At 47.2% G+C, this 23,791-nt stretch overlaps 1 protein-coding gene across 2 annotated transcripts in view; it reads left to right on the top strand.

The window, feature by feature from the left end:
* The window catches only part of ERF (ETS2 repressor factor), a 169,305-nt gene that overhangs the window by 62,060 nt on the left and 83,454 nt on the right, over window positions 1-23,791 (top strand). Inside the window, exon 1 of one of the 2 annotated variants that reach the window (XM_089687362.1) lies at window positions 14,322-14,422. The exons of the other annotated variant lie outside the window; for it this stretch is intronic. Coding sequence (XP_089543488.1) covers window positions 14,401-14,422 — 22 coding nt within the window. The 5' untranslated portion in view covers window positions 14,322-14,400. Of the gene's footprint in view, window positions 1-14,321; window positions 14,423-23,791 lie in introns of those variants that run through there. 2 annotated transcript variants of the gene reach the window in all.

Genomic DNA, 23,791 nt, shown 5'->3' with positions numbered 1-23,791 from the left:
GTGATGATGGATACAAAGTTGGCCTTGTGTTCAAGCAGGAGTCCTTTCTACCCCCCCTTTTCTAGTTGTCTGCACATGAAGGGAATGTGGAGGAATGCAGTATTATTGTTGGATAATGTTACTGGAGCCTGGTCATTTCCTGGTGCAGGACCTCTGACCCCTTACGCAGTATAACACACATTGCTACAGTCCTGGCATTGCTCTGATTGCTGCCTCTCTCTAGCAATTCTTCGAACACCTTTTGTTAGAAATCTACCCCTCCATAGTGAATTTGTTTGTATTTGAATATATTACCTGGACTATTGTTCTAGAGCAGTGGTGGCGAACCTATGGCACGTGTGCCGCAGCGGACATGCAGAACCCTCTCTGTTGGCACACGAGCCAAGTTGCCCCAGCAGCCAAGCATTGGATGACAGCGCACATAGGGGCCACGCACATGTTCAGAAAGGAGTAGCGGTGCCAGTCGATGACAACATGTGCCACAACTCATTAGCCGCGAGTTGTCTGAGCTTTCGCATGGCCGGTTAGTGTGCTGCCAAGGATATATATGCTGGACTTGCTGTGAGTTTTAATATATTAGTTTTTATTAACACAAGATTTTAGCTTGAAAAATCTTAAACTCTGTGCCTAAAAAGAACTGTCTGCTTTGCTCGTAGTAACTTATCATACTCGTCTCTTGCCTACATCAATCAGCCAGATTTTATGTCATTTCATAACCTGCCATAGAGGATGGATGGGAGAATTGTATTTGCTCTGGGCAAAACACAAGCTTCTTTTTTTCCCCACAGATACTTTGATAAATAGTGGAACTTTGTTCTCTTGTAATGGTAATCAGTGGAACTTTGTCCCTTTGTGCTGGTGGTCAGTGGAACTTTGCCTCTTTGTGCTGGTGGTCAGTGGAACTTTGCCCCTTTGTGCTGGCGGTCAGTGGAACTTTGCCCCCTTGTGCTGGCGGTCAGTGGAACTTTTCCCCCTTGTGCTGGTGGTCAGTGGAACTTTGCCTCCTTGTGCTGGTGGTCAGTGGAAATTTGCCCCTTTGTGCTGGTGTTCAGGGGAACTTTTCCCCTTTGTGCTGGTGGTCAGTGGAACTTTGCCCCCTTGTGCTGGCGGTCAGTGGAACTTTTCCCCCTTGTGCTGGCGGTCAGTGAAACTTAGCCCCCTTGTGCTAGTGGTCAGTGGAACTATGCCCCTTGAGCTGCTGGTCAGTGGAACTTTTCCCCCTTGTGCTGGTGGTCAGTGGAACTTTGTCCCTTTGTGCTGGTGATCAGTGGAACTTTGCCCCCTTGTGCTGGTGGTCAGTGGAACTTTGCCCCCTTGTGCTGGTGGTCAGTGGAACTTTGCCTCTTTGTGCTGGCGGTCAGTGGAACTTTGCCCCCTTGTGCTGGCGGTCAGTGGAACTTTTCCCCCTTGTGCTGGTGGTCAGTGGAACTTTGCCTCCTTGTGCTGGTGGTCAGTGGAAATTTGCCCCTTTGTGCTGGTGTTCAGTGGAACTTTTCCCCTTTGTGCTGGTGGTCAGTGGAACTTTGCCCCCTTGTGCTGGCGGTCAGTGGAACTTTTCCCCCTTGTGCTGGCGGTCAGTGAAACTTAGCCCCCTTGTGCTAGTGGTCAGTGGAACTATGCCCCTTGAGCTGCTGGTCAGTGGAACTTTTCCCCCTTGTGCTGGTGGTCAGTGGAACTTTGTCCCTTTGTGCTGGTGATCAGTGGAACTTTGCCCCCTTGTGCTGGTGGTCAGTGGAACTTTGCCCCCTTGTGCTGGTGGTCAGTGGAACTTTGCCTCCTTGTGCTGGTGGTCAGTGGAAATTTGCCCCTTTGTGCTGGTGTTCAGTGGAACTTTTCCCCTTTGTGCTGGTGGTCAGTGGAACTTTGCCCCCTTGTGCTGGCGGTCAGTGGAACTTTTCCCCCTTGTGCTGGCGGTCAGTGAAACTTAGCCCCCTTGTGCTAGTGGTCAGTGGAACTATGCCCCTTGAGCTGCTGGTCAGTGGAACTTTTCCCCCTTGTGCTGGTGGTCAATGGAACTTTGTCCCTTTGTGCTGGTGATCAGTGGAACTTTGCCCCCTTGTGCTGGTGGTCAGTGGAACTTTGCCCCCTTGTGCTGGTGGTCAGTGGAACTTTGCCCCCTTGTGCTGGTGGTCAGTGGAACTTTGCCCCCTTGTGCTGGCGGTCAGTGGAACTTTGCCCCCTTGTGCTGGCGGTCAGTGGAACTTTGCCCCCTTGTGCTGGCGGTCAGTGGAACTTTGCCCCCTTGTGCTGGCGGTCAGTGGAACTTTGCCCCCTTGTGCTGGCGGTCAGTGGAACTTTGCCACCTTGTGCTGGCGGTCAGTGGAACTTTGCTCCCTTGTGCTAGCGGTCAGTGGAACTTTGCCCCTTGAGCTGCTGGTCAGTGGAACTTTTCCCCCTTGTGCTGGTGGTCAGTGGAACTTTGTCCCCTTGTGCTGGTGGTCAGTGGAACTTTGCCCCTTTGTGCTGGTGGTCAGTGGAACTTTGCCCCCTTGTGCTGGTGGTCAGTGGAACTTTGCCCCTTTGTGCTGGTGGTCAGTGGAACTTTGCCCCTTTGTGCTGGCGGTCAGTGGAACTTTGACCCTTTGTGCTGGCGGTCAGTGGAACTTTTCCCCCTTATGCTGGTTTCAATCCTAACAGGTCATAGCACTGTGCTGTAAATGCGTGCATTGCACACAGTTGCAGCGGGTCCAATTAACTTTAATAGGTCTGGTTTAGTGGTGGTACTGCCAAATGCAACTAGGGGTTTTATTTTTGCTGCAGCTGTGAAGCAAAGGCTCGCGGCCTTGGCTTATGTACAGTCTTGAGTGGCTGCATGTCTTCTTTTAGGTGGGGGTTGGGCAGCAAAACCATGGCCCAACCACATAATTGTAATACCCCCTGGCTGCATGTTATCTGAGAAGGATTGGTTTTTGGAATTTGTTTTGTATATTCAAATTAATTTCACATATTTGATGTTCTGATTCATATTTATTTATTCAAGTTATTTTGAAAGATTTGGATTCATTCATTATGTTCTTATGTCATTTCCACGACTTGCTTGCAACTTTGATGTTTTGAAACTTTGACCAATCGTAACAATACAGAGTGTGACACATATTTTTGAACTTACAAAACACTCTGAAGTTGCAAAGGAATGAAACGAATGAATACAAATGAATTAGTTGTTTTTGTTATAATTTATTTCAGATTCATTGAAATTAGTTACTGTTGTGATTCAGAGAAACATACTCTCCAAATATGAAAGTTTTATGCGAATTTCGATTCGTAGTGAAACGGATCGCTCATGTCTGTTTAAAATATTGCAAGAGGAATACAAGCCAATCAATGCTTGCATCACAACTGACCACGTCATGACTGATTTATGTGGAATATGACATTTTCCTTATATACAGTATATAAGCCAGCTGCAGAAGCCAGAAGGTTTTCTTTAGGGTATAGAGAGGGAGCCATGACAGACATTCTGGGATTAAGGTGATTAGATTTCACTTTAACGAGTGATACACCAGTGGAAGTCACAGGCAAGGTGATACATTATAGACGCTGTTGCATTGTACAAAAGACACCCATTAGAAAAGCACACAATATAACAAGCTCAAACCACTTGATCAAATGTCGCCACATGTCATTCTGTAATTGTGTCTATTTCCATATCACGTCACTGCTCTTGTTTAGCACATCCCATACTTAGGATACTCATTACTTTCCATATACAGTTTGTGCAGTTCCTCTTTCCTTGAATCCATTTCGGTGCCAAGAACCCATCACTGCTTGTTCTCCGCAGGAAGCGGCTTGTTTTAGCGCCAATAATTGGAACAGGATGGCCTTATACTTACCTAGTCATTGCCAAAAGCGTGTCATTGAAGTAGTTAAAGCTGAACTCCAGGATAAGCAAATATTATCTAAATATAAGAGTCCTGTGTATTCTTTCTAGGTACGTTTTGTGTATTTCTGCCAGATCTGTGCAGTAATCCAAAAAACATTGTCATCATGGTGAGCGGTGCATTGACCGGGTTGCTATACTAGGAAGTAGCATTGTAATCTTCCTGATCTTAGGAAGTAGAAGAGTGATCTTCCTGATCCTGGGAAGTAAATGAGTCATTTTCTTGATCTAAGGAAGTAACAGAGTGATTGTCCCAATCCTAGGAGGCAAGAGAGTGATCTGTCTGATCCTAGGAAGTAACAGAGTGATCTAACAGATCCTAGGAAGTAGAAGTAAAAGGATCCTACTAATCTTAGGTGGAAGCAGTGATGTTCCTGAACCTAGGAAATAACAAAAGTGATCTTTCTGAAGTAGAAAAGTGATTGTCATGATCCTAGGACCTAACAGAATAATCACCCTGATTCTACGAAGTAAAATAGTGATCTTCCAGATCCTAGGAAGTAACAGAGTAATCATTCTGACCCTAGGAGATCCTAGGAATTAAACAGAGTGATCTTCTTGGTCCTAGGAAGTAGAAGAATGATCTTCCTGATCCTAGGAAGTAACAGAGTGATCTAACAGATCCTAGGAAGTAGAAGCAAAAGGTTCTTCCTGATCTTAGGAGGAAGCAGTGATGTCCCTGAACCTAGGAAGTAACATAGTGATCTTTCTGAAGTAGCAAAGTTATTGTCATGATCCTAGGACCTAACAGAATAATCACCCTGATTCTACAAAGTAAAAGAGTGATCTTCCTGATCTTAGTAATTAAACAGAGTGATCTTCTTGATCGTAGGAAGTAATAGAGTAATCATTCTGACCCTAGGAATTAAACAGAGTGATCCTCCTGCTCCTAGGAAGTAGAAGAATGATTGTCTTGATCCTAGGAAGTAAGAGTGCTTCCTAATTCTAGGAAATAGCAGAGTGATCATCTTGATCCTAGAATGTAGCAGTGAGTTTCTTGGTCCTTGGAAGTAGCATAGAGATCTTCCTCTTAGGAGATAATATAGTGATCTTCCCAATCATAGGAAGTAACAGAGTGATCTTTCTGATCCTAGGAAGTAGTATAGGTATCTTTACAATTCCTGGAAGTAGCAGAGTGATCTTCTTGATCCTAGGAAGTAGCAGAATCATCTTCCTGATCCTAGGAAGTAGTAGAGTCATCTTCCTGATCCTAGGAAGTAGTAGAGTGATCTTCCTGACCCTAGGAAGTAGCAGAATCATCTTCCTGATCCTAGGAAGTAGCAGAGTGATCTTCCTGATCCTAGGAAGTAGCAGAGTAATCTTCCTGATCCTAGGAAGTAGCAGAGAAATCTTCCTGACCCTAAGAAGTAGCAGAGTCATCTTCCTGATCATAGGAAGTAGCAGAGTCATCTTCCTGATCATAGGAAGTAGCAGAGTCATCTTCCTGACCCTATGAAGTAGCAGAGTGATCTTCCTGACCCTAGGAAGTAGCAGAATCATCTTCCTGATCCTAGGAAGTAGCAGAATGATCTTCCTGATCCTAGGACGTAGCAGAGTGATCTTCCTGATCCTAGGACGTAGCAGAGTGATCTTCCTGACTCTAGGAAGTAGCAGAGTCATCTTCCTGACCCTAGGAAGTAGCAGAATCATCTTTCTAACCCTAGGAAGTAGCAGAATCATCTTTCTGACCCTAGGAAGTAGCAGAGTGATCTTCCTGACCCTAGGAAGTAGCAGAGTGATCTTCCTGACCCTAGGAAGTAGCAGAATCATCTTCCTGATCCTAGGAAGTATCAGCATAATCGTCTTGCACCTAAGAAACAATAATCTTCTTGATCCTCATAAGAAGCAAAGTGATCCAATCCTAGGAAGTAACAGAGTGGCACTTGGACAAATTACTTAATGAGAACAATCAGGCTGTGCTGCAGTGTATGTGTGTTGACAGAGAACACACTGACAAATGAGAGCAGCGTTATGACTTAATAGTATCCTGTCTGCTCCTTCACTGTCCAGTCACTAGGCATGGCATGCGTTCTTGACCAAGCTGTGGTTGCACCAACTATGGTGAAGGAGCTACCTAAGATGTGTGGCTGTGTTCACTGGATCACAAGACTGGCTGTACAGAATTACCAATCTTTTGGCAGGAAAAAGAGATCCCATACATGTACTGTACTGTATGTCAAATGTTTAGCTGTTAGCATAAAAGCATATCTGAAGCCAAGAATGAAACAGATTTACAGTTGGAAAAGCGTTAGGAATGTGCAGGTGAGCCACGTTTTTAGTGCCCCTCTTAAGCTGCGAAGGCAGTGGGTGGGGGTGTTCGCATGTCACAGTTGTGATGCAGTAACACAGCTGAACACAACCCATTTTAAGTGAATGAGGAGGCCCTATAACTGCATGCAATGCGCGTTGGTGCGGAACACTGGTGCAACATTTATACTGTGCAAACAGGCAGTGAGGAGGCAACATATTGCTTCCTCACCACCTGACAAATGCCTTTGAAAAGCAATCTGAATGTGAATTGCCCTTCAGAGGTATGGATGTTTAGACACGCCCCCCTTCTACATTCCAGGAGGTGTTTTGTAGGCCACATATAGAACTGGGAACAATGCTAACTGATAACAGTCAGCAGACAGTACAGGAACTTATCAGCTTAGTACATTTCTGGCAGGATTAACTGGTATTTCTACACCTGGGGATGTAGATGTTCAGGTCGCCTGACCTGAACCCCATAGAGAATCTATGGGGATTACCAAGAGAAAGATGAGAGACATGAGACTGAACAATGCAGAAGAGCTGAAAGCCGCTATTGAAGCATCCTGGTCTTCCATAATACCTCAGCAGTGCCACAGGCTGATAGCTTCCATGCCACGCCGCAGGAAGAATGGAGAGGCGCACACTGCAAGATGCTTGAAGTCCAGTGTGAAGTTTCCACAGTCTGTGTTGATTTGGGGAGCCATGTCATCTGCTGGTGTTGGTCCACTGTGCTTCATTAAGTCCAGGGTCAATGCAGCCGTCTACCAGGAGATTTTGGAGCACTTCATGCTTCCTTCTACAAACGAGCTTTATGGGGATGCTGACTTCATTTTCCAGCAGGACTTGGCACCTGCCCACAATGCCAAAAGCACCAAAACCTGGTTCAATGACCGTGGGATTACTGTGCTTGATTGGCCAGCAAACTCGCCTGACTTGAACCCCATAGAGAATCTATGGGGCATTGCCAAGAGAAAGATGAGAGACATGAGACCAAACAACGCAGAAGAGCTGAAGGCCGCTATTGAAGCATCCTGGTCTTCCATAACACCTCAGCAGTGCCACAGGCTGATAGCTTCCATGCCACGCCGCATTGAGGCAGTAATTGCTGCAAAAGGGGCCCAAACCAAGTACTGAGTACATATGCATACTTATACTTTTCAGAGGTCCGATATTGTTCTATGTACAATCCTTGTTTTATTGATTGCATGTATTCTCATTTTCTGAGATTGTGGATTTGGGGTTTTCATGAGCTGTAAGACATAATCCTCACAATGATGACAAATCACGGCTTGAACTATCTTGCTTTGCATGTAATGAGTCTATCTCATATATTAGTTTCACCTTTTAAGTTGCTGCACTGAAATAAATGAACTTTTGCACGATATTCTAATTTTTTGAGTTTCACCTGTATATGCCGGTGTTTTGTGGTTTTTTTCTTCAGCCTGTAGAAGCAGCTCTATGTTAGCCTATGTGGGCTGATTTACTAAAACTGGAGCGTGCAAAGTCCGATGCAACAAACATGTCTACACTTACCTGCTGTGTGCAATGGTTTTGCACAGAGCAGCCCAGATCCTCTTCTCAGGTCCTCCGCAGACTCTCCTGGTCTCTCCCTCCTGTTGGGTGCCCCCATAACAAGCAGCTTGCTATGGGGGCACCCACTGCTCCATGTGTCCATTCAATTCACACACGGAGCCGTGACTCCCCCCCCCCCTTCTCATTGGTTTACTAGCTGCCAATGGCTCCCTCTGCAGTCTCAGCCAAGGAGTAGAGGGAGTCCTCGGATAAACAAGACTCCGGTGCACATAGCTGGATCGAGAGGGGGCTTAGGTGAGTCTTGGGGGACTGCTACACAGAGAAGGTTTTTTACCTTCATGTATAGAATGCATGAAGGCAAAAAACCTTGAGCCTTTACAATCACTTTGAGCCTGGGTCCCCACTGATGCGGTGTGAAATTTGCACCGGTTTGCGTGCGATTTCTGCACCGCATCAGAATCGCACACTGTTCACACGAACCATTGCAGGTGTGCATTTTAAGTTAACAAGTTTACAATCAAAACGCACACGTTCCTGCGTTAAAAATGGCGGTGTGTATAAGTGGGTGCTGCAGCGACCGTCGGCTGGAACCAAACAGAATCAGCAAGGGAGAAAGTCACCAGCACACTGAGGATCACCAATATGGGTCCAAAAAAAATCTAATAAATGATCACATAGTTGCAGCAAGGCAACGTTTCGGAGTCTCGCAGGACACCTTCATCAGGCATGTGACAAAAAAAAAGGGGTCCTGCGAGACTCCAAAAATTTGCCATGCTGTAACTATGTGATTGCTTAAGTTAGCGACACCCCAAAATCAGTTTGCAAAAGCAGTGCAGAATCGGATCGCATGGGTGTGAATCCATGCGATCCGATTCTAGTGCGAACCAAAAAAAAGGATCCTACACCTTTTTGGTGAGAATGTAGTGCGATTTGAGCCATACAAAATGTATGGCTGAAATTGTACCGCACAGAATTTGCATGTGATTTGCACAGGAATGCGGTGCGGTTCCTGTGCGAATCTCATGCGGTATTTGCAACGCACAAGTGTGAACCCGGGCTAATTGAAAAAGCTGAAGATAGAAGCTGATTGGCTGCCATGCACAGCTGCACCAGATTCTGAGAGCTCCAGGTTGAGTAAATCCCCCCCTATGTGTCCATGCAAAGTAGAGAGCTTACATGCGTATTTTTAGAGAAGCGTTCAGAAGCAGAAAAAAAACCTTCAGAATCATGTTTTTCAGAGGAGCTTTTTGGCAGAAAAAAAATGTGCATAAATAAGGTGTTTAGGAGCGTTCTACGTTTTCAAATGTACATTGAAAAATGAGCAGAGGGGAATGTTTTGAAAAATAAACGCTTATAAAAGCAAATGCCCATAAACTCTCATAAACCTTGTGCTATACGAGCCACTCTGAGCGTTTTTTACGCTTTTTTTCTCCCAAAGGTTCTGGCATTTTTTCTGCTGTAAGTGTGAATGGACCCTGATATACCTCATGTACAGCACGTCCATACAACTCATAGCTTATCGTTTTTTGTCTTGTATCCAAAGTGTAATTTGGATACATGTGGTTATCAGAACACATGGGGGGAGGGGGATGTAGTGTTCCCTGATTGGTGGCCACTCTTAATAACCTCATTTTATGTAACTTTTTCCAACTGTTTAGTTGAGTAACTTTTTTTTTGGGGGGGAGGGGGGGGGGGAGTTAAACCCCAAAAAAATGCTACATGCTGTATAAAGTGTAAAGAGCCAGCATTATGGCTCTCCTGGCTGTAATATTGTGATTAGATATTTGGAAAGCCTGTTATATGAAGTGGGCAGCAATGTCCAGAATGCTAAAATCCACCACATATACACGGGGGCAGCAAGGGGGCCCATAAGGGGTACCATCAGTCCTCCTCTATGAGAGCCCAGGCCAGCAGGGGGCCCCAGTCAGTTCGGTGAATCAGATTTGTGGGAAGGGAAGGTGACTGGCACAGTAGGGGGGGAATTACTGGAACCAATCCACTGTATGGCTCCCTGCAGCAGCTGAAAAATCTGGCTTATTCTCCTCTCCCTCCTGCTGGAGAGGGCCATACATAGGAACGGTTCCAGTAATCCCCCGTCTGCAGCACCCATCACCCTCCCTGTACACTATATGTTTCCCCCTGCTGCCCAGGCCCCACTGTGTGCCCCCACCCCTGCAGTGCTGCTGCCTTCCCTCCTCTCCTCCGGCAACTACAGTAACACAATAGGATCCTTCAGGATGGGGACTGAGGGAAGTGTCCGGTAAATATGTCACATTGACCAGCCCCTTCCTTTTCTGAATGAACACAATGAGTAATCGGTACCAACCACCAGGGCCGTGAATAAGGGGGTACCACCAGTCCTTCTGTACGGGGCCAAGGCTAGCAAGGGGGCCCAGGCAGCTGAGTGAATCGGATGTAGTCAGGGAAGGTGATTGGCACGGCAGGGGGCAATTACTGGAACCGATCCCCTGTATGGCTCCCTGCAGCAGCTGAAAGCTGGTTTCTTCTCCTCTCCCTCCCACTGGCAGCTGCTGCAGGGAGAGCCCTACAGGGGATCAGTTCTAGTAATTGCCCCCCACCACACCCATCATTCTCCCTTTGCACCGTACGTTTACCCCTGCTGTCCGGGACGCTGTGTGCCCCCCACCCCACAGTGCTACCCGCACACAATAGGATCCTTATGGATGGAGAGTGGGGAAGGACCTGGTAAATATGTGACATTTACACGGGGTTATTTATTAAAACTGCATACTGCAAATTTGGTGCAGATCTGCAGAGCAACCAATCAGCTTCCAGGTTTTATTGCCACAATTGAACAAGCTGAAGTTAGAAGCTGTCTTCAGTCAACCAACTTCCTCTGAGCCCAGGTCATCTTGGACCCACCCGCAGCTTGTGACTGGCCACTGAAAAGAGAAACAGCACAGTGTGTTCCTGTGCAATTCCTGGTGTGAAGTGGCCCTTAGGCCAGTTGCACACAGATGCAGGAATTTACTGATGTTTATTATTCAGGATCTTGTTGTCTGAAAGATCCTGAGGGAAATGTCCTGGAAAGACTTTCTGGTGGATTTACTAAAACTGGAGAGTGCAAAATCTGGTTCAGCTGTGCAGAGAAACCAATCAGCTTCCAGGTTTTACCCCAGGTTCACACCCAAGCGTTTTGTGCAGTGTTTTGCAGAAACGCACAGCAGTCCATTTAACATGATTTCCTATGGGACAGGTTCACATCTCCACCCGGTGCGATTTTTGGAAAGTGTCAGGGACTTTTTTGAACGCAAAAAGTTGCGTTCTTGGTTATATAGACCTCAGTGGAAACGCTGCAGAAAAGCTTGTAGTGCATTTTTGCTGTGTTTTTAGGCGCTTTTGATGTGTTTTAAATTTGCCTAGTGACAAGAAAAAAAACGCAAAAAAGTATGTGCAGAAACACACAACGCACTGCAGAAACGGATCAAACGCAAACTGCATAGGTGTGAACCTGGCCTTATTGTCAAAGATTAATTGAACAAGTTGAAGTTAGAAGCTGATTGGCTGCCGTGCACAGCTGCACCAGATTTTGCACTCTCCAGTTTTAGTACATTTACCCCGTTGCATAAATGAGCGTAAGCGTATACAAGCGTACATTTTTTTTGTCAGTGTTGCAATACACGTGTAAACATGCAATGTAGATGTGTAAACGTGTATCCGCATACATCACTGACATACAATTTCCTATTTTTGTTTTACGGCTTTGTACTTATTGCTGTACTACTGATCTTTACATAGCTGTGTGCGTTGTTCCATAGACAACAATGCATCTACTGTATATCCAGATCAGAAAGAAATGTCTTTATGATGTACTGACCACCTCTTTACCCTGTGCTGGCTCCCTTCTATACATTGTGCTGGTTCTCCACTGCTCATGCTATCGCTGCCCCCCCCCCCCCCCCTGTACACTGTGCTGGCTCTGCACTCCCTATACTGGTACCAGTCTCCTCTATACACTGTGATTCCCCCCTCTATACATTGTGCTGGTTCTCCACTGCTCATGCTGTCGCTGGCCCCCCTGTACACTGTGCTGGCTCTGCACTCCCTATACTGGCACCACCAGTTTCCTCTATGCACTGTGCTTCCCCCCTCTATACATTGTGCTGGTTCTCCACTGCTCATGCTGTCACTGGCTCTGCACTCCCTATACTGGCACCAGTCTCCTCTATACACTGTGCTTCCCCCCCCCCCCTATACATTGTGCTGGTTCTCCACTGCTCATGCTGTCACTGGCTCTGCACTCCCTATACTGGCACCAGTCTCCTCTATACACTGTGCTTCCCCCCCTATACATTGTGCTGGTTCTCCACTGCTCATGCTGTCACTGGCTCTGCACTCCCTATACTGGCACCAGTCTCCTCTATACACTGTGCTCCCCCCCCCCCCCTATACATTGTGCTGGTTCTCCACTGCTCATGCTGTCACTGGCTCTGCACTCCCTATACTGGCACCAGTCTCCTCTATACACTGTGCTTCCCCCCCTATACATTGTGCTGGTTCTCCACTGCTCATGCTGTCGCTGGCCCCCCTGTACACTGTGCTGGCTCTGCCCTCCCTATACTGGCACCACTGGTTTTCTCTATACACTGTGCTTCCCCCCTCTATACATTGTGCTGGTTCTCCACTGCTCATGCTGTCGCTGGCCCCCCCTGTACACTGTTCTGGCTCTGCACTCCCTATACTGGCACCACCGGTCTCCTCTATACACTGTGCTCCCCCCCCTCTATACATTGTGCTGGTTCTCAACTGCTTATGCTGTCGCTGGTCCCCCCGTATACTGTGCTGGCTCTGCACTCCCTATACTGGCACCAGTCTCCTCTATACACTGTGCTTCCCCCCCTCTATACATTGTGCTGGCTCTACATTTCTTATACAGACACTGGCCCCTTCTATACATTTTGCTGGCCTCTATATACTGACCTTGGCCCCCTCTATACACAGTGCTGGTTCTATATACTGACACTTGCCACTTTATGCGCTGTGCTGGTCCTATATACTGACACTGGCCCCTCTATACAATGTATTGGTCCTATATACTGACACTGACCCCTTCTATACACTGTACTGTTCCTATATACTGACCTTGGTCTCCTATATGCACTGTGCTGGTCCTATATACTGACACTGGCCTCTCTATACACTGTGCTGGTCCTATATATTAACAGTGACCCCCTCTATATATTGAGCTAGTCCTATATACTGACCATGGACCCCTCTACACATTGTGCAGGTCCAATATACTGACAGTGGCCCATCTATACATTGTGCTGATCCTATATACTGACACTGGCCTCTCTATACACTGTGCTGGTCCTATATACTAACAGTGGCCCTCTCTATATATTGAGCTGGTCCTATATACTGACCCTGGCCCCCTCTATACATTGTGCTGGTCCTATATACTGACAGTGACCCCTCTATACATTGTGCTAGTCCTATATACAGACCCTGGCCCCCTCTATATACGGTGCTGGTCCTATATGCAGACCCTGGCCCCCTCTATACACTGTGCTGGTAATATACACTGACCCTGGCCCCCTCTATACACTGTGCTGGTCCTATATACAGACCCTGGCCCACTCTATACATTGTGCTGGTCCTATATACAGACCCTGGCCCCTTCTATATACGGTGCTGGTCCTATACACTGACCCTGGCCCCCTCTATACACTGTTCTGGTCCTACATGCAGACCCTGGCCCCCTCTATACACTGTGCTGGTCCTATACACTGACCCTGGCCCCCTCTATACACTGTGCTGGTCCTATATACAGACCCTGGCCCCCTCTATATACGGTGCTGGTCCTATACACTGACCCTGGCCCCCTCTATACACTGTGCTGGTCCTACATGCAGACCCTGGCCCCCTCTATATACGGTGCTGGTCCTATATACAGACCCTGGCCCCCTCTATATACGGTGCTGGTCCTATATACTGGCCCTGGCCCCCTCTATACACTGTGCTGGACCTATATACTGACCCTGGCCCCCTCTATACACTGTGCTGGTCCTACATGCAGACCCTGGCCCCCTCTATACACTGTGCTGGTCCTATACACTGACCCTGGCTCCCTCTATACACTGTGCTGGTCCTATATACAGACCCTGGCCCCCTCTATATACGGTGCTGGTCCTATACACTGACCCTGGCCCCCTCTATACACTGTGCTGGACCTATATACTGACCCTGGCCCCCTCTATACACTGTGCTGGTCCTATATACTGGCCCTGGCCCCCTCTATACACTGTGCTGGTCCTATACACTGGCCCTGGCCTCCTCTATACACTGTGCTGGACCTATATACAGACCCTGGCCCCCTCTATATACGGTGCTGGTCCTATATACTGACCCTGGCCCCCTCTATACACTGTGCTGGACCTATATACTGGCCCTGGCCCCCTCTATACACCGTGGAGCGGTGGTCCCCACCATACACCGTCTGTCCCCCCGACTCTCCGAACTCCGGTTCCCTTGTCCCATGACGTCGTCGTCGCGTCGGAGCGGTGAGGGGAGTCTCCATGGCGACGCGGTGTGCTGGGTGACGTCATGAGGGGGCGGCTCCCCGCGGCGTGGGCGTCCCGCGGGTGTAATCTGAGCGGGCGGGGGGAGGAGAGGAGGAGGAGGAGAAGCCCGGGGCCCGAGCGGGAGGAGGAGGAGACACTCATACCGGAGCCAGGCACCGAGCGGAGAGCACAGCTAAGCCGGACACAGCCATGAAGACCCCGGCCGAGCCAGGTAAGCCGGAGTAAAGTCTCCGCAACTCCGCCCGCCGGCTGGCCGGCCACATGGCACGCGGCGCACTTCTCACTTGTTGCTGGCGGAACTTGTTGCGGGCGGGGGACACGTCGCCCCTGGCAACCGCACACTTCTGGTTGCTACGGGCAACGGCTGCAGAGTTCAGCGCTGTGTGCGGAGAGGGGCAGACATGACAGTCCGGATAGGAGCACGGAGCAACTTTTCCTGCACTTTTCCCGCATCGGATCCCCAGTGATCGCAGGATGGAGATCTCCCTGTGTGTGGGCTGTCCTGACTTTTATCACGGGGGTCTGTACTATGTGTGTAATGTGTCTGATCTCATGGTGGCCACGTACCGTTCAATACCATCATCCGACCCTTCACCCAATCCGACTTTGTCAATCAGGATCGTCCGATACTATTTACCGATCCGATCACCAACCAGAGATCTTCCAATCCATCAATATACACAGATCTGGTTTAATAACGACCACACACCTATCAATGTCCTGTGACTGATCACCCCATGCAACTTATATGATCACCCCGTGCGACTCTGCCGATCAGTGCGTTCGCCCCGTGCGACTCTGCCGATCAGTGCGTTCGCCCCGTGCGACTCTGCCGATCAGTGCGTTCGCCCCGTGCGACTCTGCCGATCAGTGCGTTCGCCCCGTGCGACTCTGCCGATCAGTGCGTTCGCCCCGTGCGACTCTGCCGATCAGTGCGTTCGCCCCGTGCGACTCTGCCGATCAGTGCGTTCGCCCCGTGCGACTCTGCCGATCAGTGCGTTCGCCCCGTGCGACTCTGCCGATCAATGCCGACTTTTATCCATCATTATTCACAGATCTGGTTTAATAATGACCTGATTGACTGCGCGGTGCCCACACACCTATCAATGTCCTGTGACTGATCACCCCATGCGACTTTACCGATCAATACGATCGCTGGTGCGAGTTATCAGATCACAAACCAGAGATCCTCCATTCGATCAAAATACACAGATGTGGTTCAATTATGACTCAATTGACTGCACGGTGCCCACACACTTATCAATATCCTGTGATTTATTATCAGTACTACTTTACTGATCAATACGATCATCCAATACGACTTTGATCGATGCGACTTTACCGATTAATACAGTCATGTGATATGACATTACCAATCAATACAATCTTCCGTAACGACTTTGCCAATCAATACAATCTTCCAGGATGACTTTAATGATTTAATACGATCTTACGGTACGACTTTACCAATCAATATGATCTTACGGTACGACTTTACCAATCAATACGATCTTCCGGTATGACTTATCAATCAAAAATCGCAAATCAGAGACATTCCAATTGATTAATCACAAACCACAGACTGATCAATATCGAGATCTCTGGTTCGATTGTGACCTGATCAGCTGTACTGTGCCCACACACCCATCAATATCTTCTAATTGATCATATGGTACATTGTAACCGATCAAATCAAAGACCATTAGCTCTATAGAGCGCTCTAGTCTGAATTCGGTTTGGCCGCCTGTATGGGGGCCATGCACACGTCCGATTGTACAATCATCTTATGCAGCATAGCTGATCAAATCAAAATTGCAAGTAGAGTCGGCTCAATTGATCTGGAGAGCTCTGGTTTGACGGATTTTTCACTTTCAATGCGATCGTTCAACCAAGTGCTAATTAACGATCAAATTAAAATTGGAGGACCAGGGACCCTCCATCTGCTCACTATAGAGAGCGCTGGTTCAGTTTAAACTTTCATCGATTGTGCGGTGTCTACACACCTATCAATAGGATTCATTGATCGTCCACAGCGGCTTTAGATGATCAAAATCACAAACCAGAGAAAGATTGACATTGGAATTTTGTGTTTCGATTGCAACTCGATTGGCCGTGTGGTGCCTCCACACCTATCAATATCATATGATTTGTCATCCATTGTGACCTAACTGGTTAAGTCAAATTTCAAACGCTTGTTTGTCGTCCTCACACGTACAGATATGATCGATGTTCAATCACAGATAATCGATGTTCAATCCCATGTGACTTAACTGATCAAATTAAAATTGGAAACCAATTAAGCCATTTAGAGAGCCTCTGGATTGATACAATCGTCCAACGCAACTAAAAAAAATGATCATATCGACAATTCTCAAATCACACGTCTTCCATACCATGAATATTGGCTCTGGTGAGTTGATTGGCTGTCCAAGCAATTTTCTCAATCGTTTCTGATTGATCGTACAGATATCTGTGTGTCAGACAACCAATCAAAATACAGATTGATTAAATGATCGTTTTCAGTTGATACCATTGTTTGATAATTTATTTGATGAATAATCCCTTATTAGACAAATCCACACGTGTGTGACGACCTCTACCCTCGCTGTGTTGGGGCGAATCTTTCACAGTTGCTGTAGTTGACAAAGTTGCATGGAAGTTGCCTGTTCTGTCTACTTTAACCTGGGTGACAACAGTACAGTTCAACGATTGGTTGTAAATGTGATCAAAACCAATCGCTTTTTTGGCCCAGATTTGTAGTGTGGAACAATCCCACGTGTGTGTAGTTGGTTGATACTTTAGTAGGTGGTGAATCGCTTCTTTCTACATCGATCGCTAGATGTGTCACCGCTTTCAGTTGTGTTTATTACACCAAGCTGTGCATGGGATGGAGGGGAGTGCAGATCAGGGGTCGGACCACCGCGCGGCTGTCGCGGGAGGCGGGTCGGACCACCGCGCGGCTGTCGCGGGAGGCGGGTCGGACCACCGCGCGGCTGTCGCGGGAGGCGGGTCGGACCACCGCGCGGCTGTCGCGGGAGGCGGGTCGGACCACCGCGCGGCTGTCGCGAGAGGCGGGTCGGACCACCGCGCGGCTGTCGCGAGGTGCACCTTATAAAGTGTTGGGTGCTGCTGGTAAAGTGCACTTGCTGGAAGTGGGTTGTGTGATTGTAGCACACACAGTGTAGATTGGGGATTGTATATTATTTATTATACAGGATTTTTGTAGCACCAACAGTTTGCACAGCACTTTGTGTGATTGTAGTAAAGTGCAGATCGGGGATTGTATATCATTGTGCGATTTGTAGCAAGTGCGGATCAGGGATTGTATATTTATTATACAGGAGTTTGTAGCGCCAACAGTTTGTGCAGCACTTTGTGTGATTGCAACAAAGTTCAGAATGGCGATTGTATTGTGCGATTGCAGCAAAGTGCAGATCAGGGAATGTACTTTGTACAGTGTTGGGTGCTGCTGGTAAAATGTGGTTGCTGGTAGTGTGTTATGTGATTATAGCACACAAAGTGCAGATCAGGGATTGTATGATTGTAGTAAAGTGCACATCAGGAGCTGTACATGATGCCTGGTAGTGTGCTTGTGTGATTGTAGTTGGATTCACATCAGGGATTGTAAAGTGCAGATCAGAGATCACGTTGGGTTTCTCCATAGTTACATGTGAAGTGTAACAAGATCCCCTGTACAGTTTCATTCCAGACTGTTATTGTGTGATTTGTAGAAAAGTGCAGATCAGGGATTGTACATGATGCCTGGTAGTGTGTTGTGTGCTTGTAGTGGGATTCACATCAGGGATTGTAAAGTGCAGATCAGAGATCATGTTGGGCTTCTCGATCATCCATAGTTACATGTGAAGTGTAACAAGAGCCCTGTATAGTTTCATTCCAGACTGTTATTGTGTGATTGTAGAAAAGTGCAGATCAGGGATTGTACATGATAGCCGGTAGTGTGTTGTGTGATTGTAGTGACATGCAGATCAGGGATTGCACATGGTAGCCGGTAGTGTGTTGTGTGATTGTAGTGTCATGCAGATCAGGGATTGTACATGATAGCCGGTAGTGTGTTGTGTGATTGTAGTGTCATGCAGATCAGGGATTGTACTTTGTAAAGTGTTGTGTTGGGTACTGCTGATAAAGTGCAGTTGCTGGTATTGTGTGATTGCAGTAAAGTGCAGATTGGAGATTGTACATCTTTGTGTGATTGTAGCATTGTGCAGATCAGGGGCTGTACATGATCCTTGGTAGTGCGTTGTGTGATTGTAGTGAGATGCAGATCAGGGATTGTACATGATAGCTGATATTGTGTGATTGTAGTTAAGTGCAGATTGCTTCAATCACACAAAGCTGTACAATGTGTAGATCAGGGATTGTACATGATCGTTGATGGTGTGTTGCGTGATTGCAGATCAGAGATCACATTGGGCTCTATGATCATAGTTGCGCGTGAAGTGTACCAAGTCCCCTTGTACAGTGTGTGTGTGTGTGTGTGTGTGTGTGTGTGTGGTCCTCTTCACGTGTTGTAAATGGAGGAATGTGTGTTGTCACCACGCTGTGCCTGTTGTAGGATCACACTATATGTGTGTCTTCTGCTGTCTATGGGAAGCTGATCTCCCTGGGTTGGGGTGTCCCAAGCTGTCATTGTTTCTGGGGGTCCTTAACACTGGGGTCTGTTTCCAGTCCTCCCTCCCTCCCAGGCGGATACAGTCGTATCCCAGCTCCACGTTCCAAATGGAACTTTTTGTTTCCGACAAACAACGTGCTCTTAAGGTGGCCCCGGCGGCCGGCTGGCTCTGCGTGGGTTACGGCATGTAACTGCTCTAAACTTTGTCCAGAAGCTGCTAATGGCAATTTACTTTCCATGAGCTAAGCCTTTCCCTGCGGATTAACCCCTGCCTGCTTGGATTGGGCACACTGGCTGCTGGGAAAAGAGGGGGTGGGGGGGGGATAAGCTCTGGTTCTCAGGCTGCTGCTGGGTAGCAGTGTGTTTTTTAGTGCCACTGTGCTTTGATCTCTATGCTGCTACTTTTTCTTTTGTGAAAATCTTGGAGCCCCATGTGCTGTCAGGGTGGCTCCTTGTCACTGCGACTGGCCCATCTGTCACTTGCTGCGTTTTAGGCTCGGCTCACACTTGCGCTGTGAAATCGCACACTTTGGTGCCCTGCAATGCCATTCGTTGTAAATGGCACACTACGTCTTGTGCATGCATTGCAGGGCAGCACCGCAGAAAACCGTAAATTGCTTCCATGCATTGCATAAATAGTATTTTTTTTTTCATTGGAATGAATGACCATCCTTAACACAATGCGCAAAAGTGCATGCGTTACTGCAGTGCAACCGTGCGAACCCGAGCCTTGGGGGACATACAAGTGCTTCCTAGTATATCTGCACTTTTTTTTTCCTGTCCTTCTCTGCATCCCTTTAAAAAGTTCTGAACGCTGGGGGGCCGGAAAGATCGGCCAATCACCTGACCACTGTGATTGGCTGTCGCAGTGGTCACATGATCAGTTGCTGGACCCGCCAGCTACCAATCATTAGTGGGGGGGGACCAAAAGATGTTGTTCGCAGGTCAGTCTCTGTTTGGAGTGTGGCTGTTTGGAATTTGGGTGTTGAAGCCCACCATTCGACCCTCATGTACACTGGCAATGTCATACATGCGTTTATAGGACATATAGTACCCGGTGACATCGCTGGGATCCGAAATCGCATGATTTGTGGGCAATTTCAGGTGCGATTTCTGAAGACTTTACTGCTACTTGTGATGTTTTTCAACTATTTCTTCCACTATATTCTATGTATGTGAAATCGCAACAAAACTAAAGAAAAAGTAACGCAACTACTTTAGAAATTGCAGATGTTAACACACTGACATTCACCTTCATTTAGATGCGATTTCATTCCCCAAATCGCACCGGCATGACTGGGCACTTAATATGGTAGATTTCATGCTGCATTTACAGAATTCTGTGCGTCCAGATTAGGCGCTCTAAATGCGTCCAGATGCAAGGAAGTCTTGGTATGGGAAGTATTCATTATAAACAAACTTTACAGAACCCAAATCAGGTTTTTGCGTTTTAGATGCTAAATAAACTAGACCCGGGAGTCATGTAAATATAGCCACAGAGGTGAATTATTTTTTTTTTTTTCTCAATACGATGACATTTTTGGAATATTACTCTTTGTAAGAATTGCGGTATGCATTTTCTTTCCTCCGGAGTCAAGCTAAAGTTTCATTGCGCTTTTTTTGCAGCAGACTTTGAAAGTGGTTTAGTTTCCACCTGAACAAACTCCATCCAGGTGTCTACCTCCTTAGGACACAAGCTGTCATGTCCATGTCCCATCTCCCTCCTTTTCTTTGTAATCTTGTTCTGAATCCCCCCCCCCCCCCTTAGTTCCCCCCCTCCTTAGCTTTTTATTTGGCGCCACCTTAAACCCACCCCCCTCCCCGGGTAGCCTGATTGTCTGTCTTTTGGAATTTGAAGCCTCCCCCCCTCCTCTTCTTCACCCTCCCATCCTCTCTTCCTAAAGTCTATTCTGCTTCTGTTAAGACTTGTCCTTAATTGAGGCTCCCCGAACCGTCCCGTCTTTTTTGCATGTCTTGTTTCAAGCGGAGCCAAGGCCAAATTACTAATACAATTACAGAACTCCCAGACTTTCCACAACCAATCGAAAGGCGGCGTCTTTAACACTTTGATTTCCAACCACATTGCCGTTTTATTGATCGTGTTTTGATTTGTAAGAAAAATAGTTGATTGTTTTTATATTGCAGCTTTTATAGATGTTCTTGGACGTCCTATGTTGACAGATGCATCCAAAGTCTTTTCACTGGCATTTAACTATATTGAATACATCCTTGGGTTTTGGAAGGCTGAAATCCTGGTAAGGCCTCTTGTACGTGGGGCATCTAGCCCCTGTGCATCCAAACCTGGCTTTTTTATGTGGTCTGCAGACGCATGCGTGGTGCCCAGCCCCCCGCTCTCTACCACAACCTCCATTTAGGCTTGGCCCACACCTACAGACGCAATGGAGTGCGTGCTTTTCTGCATGTTCCCATGCAGCGAGTGTAGGCAGCCAATTCATTTCAGGCTTGGTTCACACCTACAGGCGCAATGGAGTGCGTGCGTTTCTGCGAGTGTAGGCAGCCAATTAATTTCAGGCTTGGTTCACACCTACAGGCGCGGTGGTGTGTGCGCATTTTTGTACGGTTTCAATGCATTCCCATGCAGCGCTTGTAGGGTTGCCCATTCATTTCTGGCTTGATTCACACCTACAGGCGCAATGGAGCATGGTTTCAATTCATACCCATGCAGCACATGTAGGGCAGCCCATTCATTTCAGGCTTGGCTCACACGTAAAGGTGCAACCAAGAATATGCGCATCGTGTAGGGCAGCCCATTCATTTCAGGCTTGTTTCAAACCTACAGGTGTAATATAGTGTGCACATTTTTGCACGGTGTCCATGTGTTTCCATCCAGTGCGTGTAGAGCAGCTCTTTCAGTTCGGGCTTGGTCCGCATCTACAGGCTCAATGGAGAACGGTGTCAATGCGTTCCCATGCTGCACGTTTAGGGCAGCCCATTCATTTCGGGCTTGGTCCGCATCTACAGGCTCAATGGAGCACGGTGTCAATGCGTTCCCATGCTGCACGTGTAGGGCAGCCCATTCATTTCCGGCTTGGTCCACATCTACATGCTCAATGGAGAATGGTGTCAATGCGTTCCCATGTTGCACGTGTAGGGCAGCCCATTCATGTCGGGCTTGTTTCAAAACCTACAGGTGAAATGTGGTGTGCGCATTTTTGCATGGTGTCAATTTGTTGCCATCCAGCGTGTGTACGGTAGCTCGTTCATATCAGGCTTGGTTCACACCACAGGCGCAATGGAGCATGGTTTCAATTCGATTCCATGCACCACGTGTAGGGCAGCCCATTCATTTCAGGCTTGGCTCACATGTACAGGTGCAACCAAGAATATGCGCATCGTGTAGGGCAGCCTACTGATTTCAGGCTTGGCTCACACAGGCACAGTGGAGTGCACGGTTTCAATGCATTCCCATGCAGCACATGTAGGGCAGCCCATTCATTTCAGGTTTGGTTCACACCTACAGGTGCAATAGAGCACGGTGTCAATGCGGTCCCATGCAGCACGGGTAGGCCAGCCTATTCATTTCGGGCTTGGTTCAAACCTGCAGGTGAAATGTATTGTGCACATTTTTGCACAGTGTCAATGCGTTCCCATGCAACATGTGTAGGGCAGCCTACTCATTTCAGGCTTGGTTCTCACCCACAGGCACATTGGAGCGTGCGCCTTTTTGCATGTGCTCAGCGCATAGGGCAGCCCATTCATTTCAGGCTTGATTCATATGCACAGGTGCGCACACAAATGTATCGCATGCAACCTGTTCACTTCACTGGGCAGCCCTACACGTGAGAAATGTGGAAAAGTCAGTGGCTCCTTTACAAAAAAAACACGCCGAGCCACATGTTTGCAGCTGCGTGTCATTGCCATTAACAATTACTGGCACCACCATTCGTCGGGCGCAAATGGCAGCATGGGAAAGCATGCGATTTTTTTTTTTTTTTTTTTTTTTACACATTTTCCAACATCCAGTTGTGTGAACCTAGCCTTAGCACGTATGCCAAGAATGCGTTACAGCCTGATATCCCCAAAACGCATAGGACCCCAAACTCTACTCTCACTTGGTACAGCGTTTCAGCCCCTTCTGGCTGCATCATGTTTTAGCTTGCCAACTTAAGCGGCAGAAATGGACGCACAGGGTAGGTGTCCCATGCGCAACAAGTTTTAAAATCTTGCTGATAAGTAGAAATCAAAAGGGGAAATGATGCAGTTGAAATACCATTTTAAGTGAAATGGTTTGACTGCCCAAATGTATGCAACGCTGCTCAGCCGTTCTTGTGATTTATACACCCTTGTGGTATTGTGGATTCCTCTGTCGCTTGTCTGCCTATTGGTTTAAGTTTAGTAATGAGGTGCTGTACCCCCTTTTGTAAACTCCCTAAAGAACCACACTTCAGCTCCCAGTGCCTGAAATATGTTGGCTCACAAGCTTACCACGGATTGTGAATTCTGCAGTACAGATTTTGACAGTTACTGATAGTCTTTTGCTTTGCATTCATTTTTTTTATTTTTATTTTTTTTAATGTAACTGCACTTTGGCTAGGTTCACACGTGTGCCTCTGCTTTCTCATGCGTAGTGTTGTTGTGTTTTTTTTTTTTCCCTTTTTCACTCCAAAAAAGCATTTTGTACTTTTTTGCATGATACATGGAAGAGAAACACACACGTGTAAATATAACGGTAAAGCCAGCCATACACGGGTCAAATTCTGAAAGAACTTTCTTTTGAAAATGTTTTCTAATGCAGGCCATACACGTGTCGAATTCCAATACAAACTTTCTTTAGAAAATCAGAATTTTTATGCATTTTGTAATCCGAGGGTGCCACCATCGATTTGGAAATTCGACCAACCAAGCCTTTAATTTCACCTCATGGTGCTAAAGAATTTTCATAGCCAAGAATTTTCTTTTCTTTCCAAGTCACAGCTCACGCTCAATTCT

Source organism: Staurois parvus, unplaced genomic scaffold (assembly GCF_062004578.1).
Source record: "Staurois parvus isolate SC_StPar_1 unplaced genomic scaffold, SC_StPar_1.0 ptg000423l, whole genome shotgun sequence".
Lineage (NCBI taxonomy): Eukaryota > Metazoa > Chordata > Amphibia > Anura > Ranidae > Staurois > Staurois parvus.
Note: the sequence above shows the minus strand (reverse complement) of the source record. Positions and strands in the feature narration are given on the sequence as shown.